The 12,048-nt window shown below is 36.8% G+C and overlaps 1 protein-coding gene across 1 annotated transcript; it reads left to right on the top strand.

The window, feature by feature from the left end:
• Nucleotides 1-2: 2 nt before the first annotated feature.
• Nucleotides 3-3,998, top strand: LOC103145028 (protein kish-A). The gene is made up of 4 exons (XM_007562257.2): nt 3-98; nt 1,227-1,336; nt 2,316-2,350; nt 3,152-3,998. Exons 1-4 carry the CDS (start codon nt 96-98, stop codon nt 3,220-3,222), a joined length of 219 nt encoding a protein of 72 aa, XP_007562319.1. The 5' UTR covers nt 3-95; the 3' UTR covers nt 3,223-3,998.
• The last annotated feature ends 8,050 nt before the right edge of the window (nt 3,999-12,048 follow it).

Raw genomic sequence — 12,048 nt, 5'->3', positions numbered from 1 at the left:
AGTTCGATACGTGTTTACGTAAGAGACGTCCTCACTAGTGATATACGTAAATTCCAAAAGACAGGAAGTGTGATGTGGCTTTGATTGCTATCAAAATGGTAAGATTGTTTTCATTTTATTAGCAACATCTTAATTTATAGTGCAGTTATGTATTTTAAAATTCAAGTCTGCTTTTGTTGTCCGTCAGTTGGAAGCTGCGTGGCATGCTGCTAGCAGACATGCAGTTTATGCTAACCCAACAAACTGAGTTGCTAAAATCGGCTAAAGATTTAGCAAACTCCGCTGTGGTGTTTTCGAAAATGGATACATTGCGAACGTAACCGTATTATCACATGAGATAGCTTATGTGTCACCGTTTAAAGACCCGTACGTTGCTGTAAACGATGCAAACCGTAATGTTTTTTGAAGGTGTGCCACGTAGCTGGACCACTTACAGCATCTGGCTCTGTAGCGTGGCAGTTTATAATGACCGAACACACTTATTTAACTAGGTTAACTAGAGAGATTTGTTTTAACTGGATAAGCAGGGATGCATGTTAATCTTTCTAACAGCCTTCTTTTACAAACTTCCAATTGATGTTTATATTAAAAGTTAGATTTTTTCATAAATATATATAGTAGGGTGGTAATAAGGCTGTAGCTGTCATAAACTATCATTTGGTAGACTAGCTAAGCATGTACTCATGAAAGTGGTTGAATTGTTGTTTTTGCTCGTTTTTCATTTTTTTTTTAGCATATAAAATCATCAACTAAGACTATTTTTTAACTTGTGAGAGAAGTCAGTATTTAGCACAGATGATGTCACAAACCGGAATATAAGAAATAATAAAGATTTTCTCAGCGTCTTTCCTAAAAGTCCAGCCCATAGTAGCACATAAAAAAACCTACTTTTTTCAGAAGTGATGAGGCCAGTAACAAAGTCATGAGTTGGCGTACAAACCACAGACCTCCTGGTAGTGACATATGTATTAAAGGTGATCGGATTTGTAAAACCTGAGCAATAACTAAATAACAACAAAGTGCACCATTCACATTTTTGAAAGCTTTAATAAACATGCGAGAAAAAAGTCAGACGTTTGATATTTGGTTATGAAATGTGATCATTTCATGGTTATGAAATGTGATCATTTTATAACCAAATGAAAAGAAATTAGATGTATTTCTCTATATGGCTTAACTGAGCAGAACTTTGTGTCAAATATGTATTTGTTTTTTTTATTTTACAGTCAGCCATTTTCAACTTCCAGTCACTGCTAACCGTGATTCTCCTGCTGATCTGTACCTGTGCCTACATCAGAGCGCTCGCTCCCAGCCTGTTGGACAAGAATAAAACCGGGTATGATCCGACAGATTAAAAAAAAAATCATCTGACATGTTTCAGATTCTCTGGTTGTAAAAGAAAAGAAAAAGAAATAATTTTCTGTTTTTCAGAATTATTGCCATTATTGATGGCAATAATTTCAAGCTGCATAATCAACACACTGTCAGGAAGAGTTGCCATTGGCTTGGGTCTATCATGCTTTGTCTTTACATCTTCTTGTATATGATCAAGGCCAATTATTGCTCATTTATCCAAGCGCTTATTCACTACAAAGTGATTGGTTTTAAACTACTAGTTCATTCTTATTCACATAATCATTTTTTGTAATGCACTGTGGCCATTGAAAGTTGTTTACACTTATTAAAAAGCCTCTCTCTTGTCTCTGGGGTCTGGAAGCATAAGAACACATTTTAATAATCATAAGCTCATTGTTGTTTCATGTGCAAACTCTGTGATTCACTTGTTTAATAAACCTGGCACAGTCCATATGTGGCCAAAGCTGAACTCATTCACTGACTCACACAGCACTGATGAAGGGAGAGGCATTTCTCTAGACAAACACATAACAGGAAGGGTGGCAGATGGAAGGATTTGTAATTTCTTGTGTGAATGGAATGAGGTATTTTGTGCTGCTCTTTGATGAAAGGAGATGCTATAAATCTTTAAATATGATCATATGGCAATATTCTTTTTGTTTATATCCGTGTAATAGTAAAAGACTTTTTTCTAAAATGTGCTGTTCTGACTGTGCACTAGATATTTACTTATTAGTCAATAAATATTGGAAGACATCCTAATATCCACCATACTTTACTAGAATGGCAGCCTTCCTGGTTTTCTTTTTATTTTATTTTATTTTTTTTATTTTATGGAGTGAGGGTGACAAAGATTATCACAACTTCTGCTCTCAATATTTATTAAAGTTTATAAAGTACTAGATTTCAGGAAATGTTAATGATTGTTTTTAAATGTTTTCTTTTATTTTGTGTTATAGACTCCTAGGAATTTTCTGGAAATGTGCCAGAATAGGTAAGCATGTTATTAATGCCTCTCATTAAATTAGAATATTATCATAGTTAATGTATTTTGGTCATCAGGTTGCGTCAAATGTTGCTGTATAATGAAATCAGCATCTCTGCAAAGCTTGTCGGTAAAGAAAAACAAGAAGTCTTCTAAGATTATCTGGAAGACACCTTTGCTGATTTTAGATCTTATGAAACGCTGGACCAACACTCCAAAACATGACTAATTGAAATTTTCACAGTGTACTTAAAGCGACTCTGTGCCTGTCTGTTTTTCATCCAGACTCTGGAAGCTCGTTTTCATCTGATAAGAGGAGTCTGGACCACTAGGCCATAGTCTTCTTTTCTGTACTCCTGCTGTTGTGTCTGAATCAGGGATGGCCTAACATTAGAAATATAAAAGTTGTGGCCATGTTCTGGATACTTCTGTATGCTGTGGCTTTGGAAGCACTTTCCTTTCATATGCATGTATGCAGCCCTCTATGAACAACCAGAATCATGTGGATGGAGTCAGCTGCTGTCTATTGGATACATGTCAAATAAGCAACCTTCACTGCAGTAGTGTAGGCCGTTACATAAAATTTTTGTATTAAGTCTTTCTTGTTTTTTATTGGGTTTATGACATTGAAGTTGAGGGGGTGAGGGATCAAGATCTATTCCAGTCAACTTACTTAAATAAATCTAAATAATAAACCTTTCAATGTTGTAATTTGTCGGGGTGCATTGTTACAGTTCCACAATTTCTATGTCCTGAAATTAGCATTATGAAATAATTTTCTTAAATTTTGACATTGTTCCCTTTCTTCAGGTGAGCGGAAGAGTCCCTGGGTGGCCTGCTGCTGTGTCATCATGGCGTTCAGTATACTGTTCCTGCAGTAGCACAGCGGCCGGTACAATTACAAATGGAACAATGAAGACATGGACAAGAAATGAGGCATGGACTGTATGTTCCCAGAAAGGACTTCCATTGGCTATCACTTGGATAATGTGTTAAAATTACAAAAAGATAAAGCCTAATTTTAACATGCCGTAACCACGGAGACACAGAATGTTTGTGTGTGTGTGATAGCACAGGGGTGTGCTGATAGTCCCGGTCTGTCTAATCCACTCTGCAGAGCTCCAGATTTGGGTCTGTGTTCACCTGAAATGTTTACGACTCTGATGCAGGTGCGTTCGCGAGGGGCGGGACTCAGGAGTGGCTTTGCTTCTATTAACAACTGTTTGCGGGATAAATTGATACATAGTTCGCCAAAGAAAATTGGGGGATTTGTGTTTGTTTATAATTGCAACGAGCTTAAGTTTTATACACACAAAAAAAGAAATCCACATAAATTTCCATACTTCTAAAAGCTTTTCATGGTTTGTCTGGATTCTTGTATCTAAAGAAGTTGAACACATTCAACACCAGTTTACTTCTGTAGACATGTCAAGTTTCTTCTTGTCCCTTATTTAAAAAAAAAAAAAAGAATTCACTCAGACTGCAGCTATTTATTTTATGAAAAACATTTTTTTTTAATTCTTTATTTTTGATTAGTACTGTCTTTTATCTTGGTTATATTTGTTGTAATGTCTCACAGTAAGGAGTGTTGTTAATTCTCTTTATAGACAAGCAAAAATGCATTTGCAATAAATCTTCTTTCAATGTTGTTTCTTTATGAAATTAATAGTACAGAATATGTCATCCTACCTAGATCTTTACAGGTGTTGAGTTCTTGTTTAAATATAGTCCTGCAGACTGAAGGCCATGGAATAACATTCCCTGTAATCATGGAGTCAGCACTCATGTTCCCAAGGTTTACTGTAAGAGACGGATAACTATATACATTCCATGGCGTCAGCAGACATATGTTGGGTTTTCATTTAAATCGGAAAAACCTTGAAGTTACTACAATTACGTGGACAAAATCTAGGTTACTGTGGAGTTCATGCAGGATGTTTTGGGAATTGCGATCACATGTTGCTGTTGATTTGAATAATCCTTTAACTGTTTGACAGGATAAGAGCAGAATTCCCAGACAATGTTACCACTGGATTTTAAATGCTGCTTTCAGCAAGCGATTGCTCTAACAAAGTGGTGAAAAGCGATGTTATCAGAACATGCTGCCTGAATTATTTTCGACCACAAAGTTTAACTATTCTGGCAAATGATGGTGTGCATGTCGCACTTCTTTGCCTAATCCGATGGATCTCAAACTGGATTAAAAACTGATTGCAAAGCCACAAAGAAACAGTATATGTTGATTAAGTAAAGTGACCTTTGTTGAGTCAGAAACTACTGAAGTAATGAGTACAGTGAAACCCAGTAAATATTTTACACGGAAAATAGAAATCCTTTGTATTTGCTCACTGATATCCTTTTTGACCTGGAAATGTATTTGACCCAGTCAAAAATAAAATGGTATGAAACACTGAAGCAAGTGTTTCTGTTTGATAGACTTGCTACAGTACTATACATATACACTATGTATAGAACTGTGATCACATGAGTAACAATGGCTATTTTTAACTGCCATTACATTTACTGTCATTACAATATGACAAGGTGGCCATATTGGATTTTGAGGTTGGGTGGGTGAAAATGTACCTTCTGATTCTTCAGACCTTAATTTCTGCCTTTGTAAAAAAGTAACGTTACATTCTTCAACCAATCAAGTAATACCATGGGTAGATGTTTTTTGTTTGTTTGTTTTTGCTTTAAAACAAGCAAGACAAATAGTTATGCTACTGTTTTTTTAAATGCCCTTCAAAAATAATGGTACTTGCAGAAAGATATCGAGAACCATTACTCCAAACTAGTTGTTCCCAACTTTTTTCCAGTAGGTTTTCCAGTTTTTTTTTTGTTTTTTTTTTTCTGCTATCAAAACAGCGCAAAAATGATTTGTTGGAATATGTGGCTTAATTATGCACTTTTATTCACAAACTGAAATTTGCAAGTGTCGGGTTAGTGAAACTAATGGGTCAGTCCCACCAGAGTCAGAAATCCAAGTAGGAAGATCAGAGGCTTCTCACTAAACCAATCTTTGCATCCCTAATGACTGCCATGCAGCTGCCAGAAAAAAAAAAAATTTTTTTTTACACTTTTGTTGATTTGATTCTCATCAGGTGTTTCTTACGATACTTTAGTGAAGATTATCCCACAGTAATTGAAAGTACAAAACATGTAGAAATCCTTCATTGGCTTGGTTTGCTAATAGTATTTAGGGTGGAGACAGACCACACAACTATTGGGAAACCCCGCTGGTTTTCAGACTTGGAACTGTAGCATGTTTTACCTGGTTTTGAAGTCATTTCCAGATCTAAGTTCCTTCCTCAGAGTTGCAACCAGAACTTGTTTTTATTTCTCAAAATTCTTTCCACTGCCTTTCCCCTTTTAGGAGGTTTCTGATGACCAAAGTTCAGTTTGCTTGTACAACTTTGTTTTGGGGTGTTGGTGTTTTTTATCTCTACTTCACAGTTAACCTGCTCAGTTTTACCTTGTAAATAATTGGCAGAAGAATCTTTCTGCTAACTATGGATCAAATTCTCAAAGAAGTTTAACTTCTGAACGATGGGCAGTCCCCTGAACGATGGGCAGTCCCACGCACATTGTCAGTGTGTGGGACTTATCAAAGGTCAACACTTGTAGACAAACTCCCTCTTGATAACTTAGTCCCTGATGAGCATCCAAATCTCAATAGGCCCTTATGCAGTCCCTTGAGGATTCATTGTGTGTGGCTGTTCCGGCACTTCTTTTTTTTCCCCTTAAGATAAAGCACCAAGTGAAGCTCTACTTGTGATTGTCAGGCTGTGACATAGATACAGGAGACGTAAAGGAGCAGGAAGCTCTTGGTCAACTTCTATCTTGGGTGCGCAAGATACTGGTAAGTTGCAAGGACATGCTGTGTCAATAAACCAAAGTAACTAAGGGTTGACAAGAAAACCCCGTGGGAGAGCTGGCGCTCGTCTCTGTTGATTGCAGCAACAGTCGTCAGTCGTGCCATGATAAAGAACGAGAATGAGCTAAATAGAATGGTTAGAGATTGCAGCCTACGTGATGTAGATGGGTTCTTCTGGGGCAAACAAATGAAACTAGAGCTGGTTTTGTATTCCACCCAAAATGTTTACCTCCCAATGAGCTGCTAAAACAATCCATTTAAAACCATGTCTAACTGCCAAAAGTGCAAGAAAGCATGCACAAATATATATGGTCACAGAATAATAGTTCTGTAATTTATTCAGCATGAACGTAATCAGAAAAGGTTCTGCTTGGATTATAACAGTTGACCGTCATCAAATTGCAAAAGAGGTAGGCTAATTTACATTTTGACTAGTTGGACAAAAAAATTAGAAGACACTCTGAAGCATTTCAAATACATATGAACAAACAAACAACCCTTACAATTAATAACATACAATGCTTTGAGAAAACTATTTTTCCTAATAGCCTAATGACTGGTTGTTGCTACCATTCTCAGCAACAACTGCCACCAAGTATAGAATAGCAATGCGTTACTAAGGAGGGATTTTAACCCACTTTCTTTTATTTCTGCCACATTGTTGTGTTTTTGATCCACAACAATGTAATCCTTTCCAGACTGACAGATGTCATGACTGTTTCTAATCTCTACTTGAATTTCTTGAGATTGCAGGGAGGCTCTTTTAAAGTGATTTCTTGAACCTACAGATCCAGCAGGAACAACATTTCAGTGTGGCTTGTGAACTTGTTGTTAGTAATCTAAAAGAGAGGCTAATTCAACATTCAAGGAAATAACTGAGTTTCCACCCAAACAGATGGTGTTTTGGGTAGCTTTTTTGTCCTTGTCCTTGAGACGTGTTTTACTATTTGAAACGTGTAATTGTGATAAAATCGAAAAGCATAATAAACCCAAAAACATTTTGACAATGCTGTTTAGACAAAAAAAAAAAATGAAGTATTTATAAATCTTGCTATCAAGTGTAACAGATTTTAACACATTACACTATTAAAGCCAAAAATGTCTAGCAGACTGCAAACATACATTCATGTACAAATGATGTCATTAAACTTGCCTTACAGTCTTAGTTCAGCTTTCTTTCTAATACAGACTAAATCAAGAGCTCTTATATATTTAGTGTTGGTTAGAAACGTTCTCTCAGTAGAAACTTATGGTCCAATTAGGGCTCCGCTAAATGAAGGCAGTGCACCATAACTCAAAGCATTCCCTTTCTCTGCACACATCATCACTCATTTAGGTCCATTAAAGCATCCAGAGCACATTAGTTTCATTTCCTTGTCTCTTTGATCAAATTTGAAAGTTTCTTCTAGTCGTTTTAGGGACTTCAAAGGCCACCAAGCCTAATAAGGACAATATCTCCTGCTGAGCAAACCAAGGTTGTTCAAGAAGACCATGGCGCTCAACATTAGTAGTGGTGTATGTTTAAATAACTGTTTTAGGAGAAATAAATGTGCATATTGCATATGATTCCAAGATAAAATTAGAGGATGAAAATGATAATTATTTAATTCTCCAGGCATATTAAGTACATAGGATACAAAATGTTTTATTACTAGTGTTAAGCCACTTCTGTACCACAGAGAACATTAGAAACGTCTTCCTGAGGTCATGGATTTAAAAGATTGAACTGTTGCTCAGTGGTCTGAAGTTCTTATTTTAAATGAAACTAAAATGATCTTTTCATGTGAACTCTGGTTCTGGATTGCAACTGCATACTTTTAAGGAAAATCTGCATCACAAAACGTATTCTATTAGGGTTTTTTTTTTCAATGTGTGCCATTTTTATTTCCTCTCACTAAGTAATGGAGATGTTGATTTTTAGGCCTCTAACATATCTTCTAAGGAGTGTTACCCTTATTTTGATTCCAGATTCATTCAAATACACCTTCTGGTTCTTGAGATATATGGAATTAACTTTGGGGGCGGGGGGGTGATTTTTGAGAAATCTCCAAAAGCATAGGGAAAAAGGGGTTAAAATATTTTGACACTGTAAGTACTCACACATATCATGTTTACTTTAATACGCAGTTTGTTGTTGGTTCAACTTATTTCATTTTAAGTACCACAACCTACTCTATAACCACTCAAAGCTAAAACTTAAACGTAGATATTTAGAATTAACAAAAAAAATGACGACGTCCTGTTTGGTTGTCAAACGCTGCCTTGCAGCTAGAACTGAATAATTCAAACAGTATTTTTGTGTGGCGTCTGCAGCCTCTCACTTTCCCTGTGCGTTTTCTCTGGGTACTCCAGCTGCTTGCCAGTTTGTTCATGTGGCTCTACTTCAACTGTCATCTTAAGTTTCAGTTTAAAATCAGTTTATGAATCTACTTTAATCCAATAACATGTAATCATTAAGTCAGAGTCCGATCCAATTTCACACAGTTCACTTAATATGAGGACGACACAGTCAAAACAGACTGCACTGTGGTGTAGGGAAAATCAGGACATGGTTTAAAGTCTCATGGTTCCTTGTTCATAATTAATCCTTTGTTACAAAAGTTCTCATCGTCACTGACTGTTTAGTTTTAAAAAACTAATGACAGGGCAAAGAAAGACATGTAATATGAATGGAAAGATAGTTATTTGTTCGACAAGCACGTTTCTAATGCATTTTAACTGTCATTCAAAATCATAAATCACTTTGTTGGCCTGTAAGGTTTCTAACTTGTGCTTTTCCTTCTGTCCCTTGCTACTTGAATTGTTTTGAGGGATTTTAAAACATGGACAGATCAGTGACATGTTTGCTACAGGGCTGCTCTACACTTTTCTTTGATTAGTACAGCCCTTAAAAATCACCAGGCAATTTATGGCACAGATTTAGGGTGGAGAGCGTATAGCTGAAGAAACATGCCAACTTTGACTTGAAAATTCTGCCAGACACACGCCTATGTTGGAGTCATCGTACTGATGGGTGCAACCACCAGTTATTGCTTTTTCAGTAACTGTATCTAATGGGGCAAGTCTGTAGTGACTCTGAGCATAAACAATGTTTCTAACACTGGCAAAAACATTTTTTGAAATACAACTGTTTCTAATTAGTCCCAGTATTTTCTGGTGCAATAGCCAGATTTACAGTAAATCTCCATTCGCAGAGTGACGCAAACAGTGATGCTGCAGAAGACCACAAGCAAAATTCTCACACTTGTCTTGCTGCATGTTTAGATGTTGTGCAATAAAAGCACTGGGTCTTGCAAAACTTTTCATACCAGTTGAACTTTTTTGACATTCTTTAAAGTTACAACCACAAGCTTTCATTAATTTTATTGGGATTTTATGTGATACACGAGCTGTTCATCCCCCGCTTCTTAAAGATTGGGAACACCAAGTCTGTTACCCTGCAGGTATTACTACTTTAAAGAGTCGGTGATGTTTGACCCTCAGTGTCTTGAACCTTGACTTGAGAAAATCTCATTTACTCCTGAAACCCAGGAGTTTCAGGAGTAAATGAAACTAGCAAAACCATTGCGACTTTTGCTAGTTGCTTTTTTTCCTTAAGCATATCAGACGTCCCCACTGGGGTCCAACTATGGTTCCTCTGGTTTCCACTAGAAGTCCTAGACGTTGCCAATTCAGATTTCTTAGACAATTAAAGAATCCCAGTCAGTGGTGTGAGTTAAATGTCTCCCTCACTGGGTCCTTTGCCAGGTGCTCCAACTTTACTCTTCCCTCTCTCGTTTGGGTTCCTGAGGTCTATCCAACAGGCCACACCCAGCTGGCTTGTTACCAACAATTACAAACTACGTTGTGCTTGGACGCTGTGTAGAATGCTGCATCATGGAAACCCCATGCGTCACAGAGACATCCATTAATGAATCACTGCCCAGATCCAGATTGAGGAGGCAGTTTTCCCAAAATCCCAGTCTCTCAGATCTTGACTTATATTTGTATAAACCTTACATTTTATGAATTGTATCGTCTTCTGCATGTTATTTAAAAAAATATATGAAAAGAGATATATTAAAAAAAAGAAGGAAAAAAGAAAGCTTTGACTCAAATATTAAATGTCACTTCTATCGAATCTCCAAATTACCATTTGGAGCACACTTTTTTGAGCTCCAGCGTGTGACTGCTATATGAAGTTATGACGACAAAGTGGTTTAGATTACTGGGCGAGGAGGAAAGACCATAAAAGATGACTGATCACCACAAGCTGTTGTGGTCTTATAGGGTTCCGATTGCAATATCCCATAAACAAATCATCCAAACATTCTCAGTGTCTTATGTCCGACAGGCAGTTTGTCTGATGACCGAGGCTTTTCTCTCTGTGTTGTAACCTGTTGAGCACTTTCGGTTTTTAGCTGTCTGAAGCTTAAGTGAAGAGAAACTATCCTCTTTTTTTTCCCCAGATAAGACCAGGTTTTTTAGACGTGGGAACTTGTTGGAACTGAGAATTACAAAGACTCTTCTGTCCCCTCCTTGTTTTTCAGACATGACTAAGGCACAGACAGGGAGATGATGTATTGGTCTCTGTACCACAACAGAAACAGGGAGGGGGGAGATTTTTCTTTACTCTAGTCACGTACTTTGCAATAAGAAAATATTGCATTTTTTTTTTTTTTTTTTGGAATTTGTGAAATTGTTTATGCACAAAATAGATAATTTTGTTTTAAGGAACAAGATATGGTAAAATATTGCTGCCTTCCTTGAGCATAAATGAGGATGAATTCTCATTGGAGACCAAATTTTAGCAATTTGTAAACTTCACACACACACATGCACACATGAATCCTCGCTGCAACCACAATTCTGCTCTGGCCTGAAGAGCGCATGAAGGGCTGGTAACAAGGTCCATATGCTGTCACTTCCTCCCACTACCACCCTACTGCGAGGAGGTTGTATTAACAAGACCACAGAATCCATTGATTAACTTTCTGGAGGATGAAAAAAGACTAACACACAAAACAAGGGGAATTACAAGCTTCTTTGTGCAATAACTTTTTTTTTATGTTTGAATGTGCGCAAAGTCCATGATCTGGAAGGTTTATATCCTCCCATCATAGATCACTCTCATCTTCTGAGGCTGATTCTAGTGAAATCTAATGAGTGAAAACATAAAAACAAAGCCATTGCAAAACCCTTTGAACTGTTTTACATTTTGTCATATTAAAACCTCATGCATAAAAGTTTCCATCAGGACCAACCCAGCGTAGAGCATTATTGTGAGTTGGAAGGAAGAGGCTACATGATTCTTAAATTTGTTTTCCAAGTAAAAATGTAAAAAGAGTATTTTGGTGTTCAGCCTCACTTGAGTCAGTAATTTGTGGCACCCCCATTCACTCCATTTGTACTTCAGAGCCTGTTAGGGTATGTCTCTTTGCCCAACTACGCACTGAAACGTGAAGATAATTCTTTGTCATATTTGACAGACAGCCAGATATATTCAATTAGATGTAGGTCTGCTGCACTTTGACTGGACCAGGCATAGCATAGGCTTATGCTCTGACTTAAAAAAAAAAATTATATATATATAATGCTTTCTTGGCAAAACATTAAAAAAGCTACTTTTACAAGACACTGTATCTCCAATGCAAATGTAGAATAAATTAGATTTTTTGAGCAATGACAGCGTATTTTTTGGTAATATTTCTTTTTAAATGCACATGATGAGCGTTGGACTTTATTTAATTTGCCCAATTATATAAACTATATGCACAACTCATGAGCCATATAAATGTGAATTTTCAGTTATTTTCTAGTGGTGTCGTAATTAAGCCTGCTTTCTACTGAA

The sequence above is a fragment of the Poecilia formosa genome, unplaced genomic scaffold (assembly GCF_000485575.1).
Source record: "Poecilia formosa unplaced genomic scaffold, Poecilia_formosa-5.1.2 Scaffold5, whole genome shotgun sequence".
Classification (NCBI taxonomy): Eukaryota; Metazoa; Chordata; class Actinopteri; order Cyprinodontiformes; family Poeciliidae; genus Poecilia; species Poecilia formosa.
This window is presented reverse-complemented; position numbering and strand designations above follow the sequence as displayed.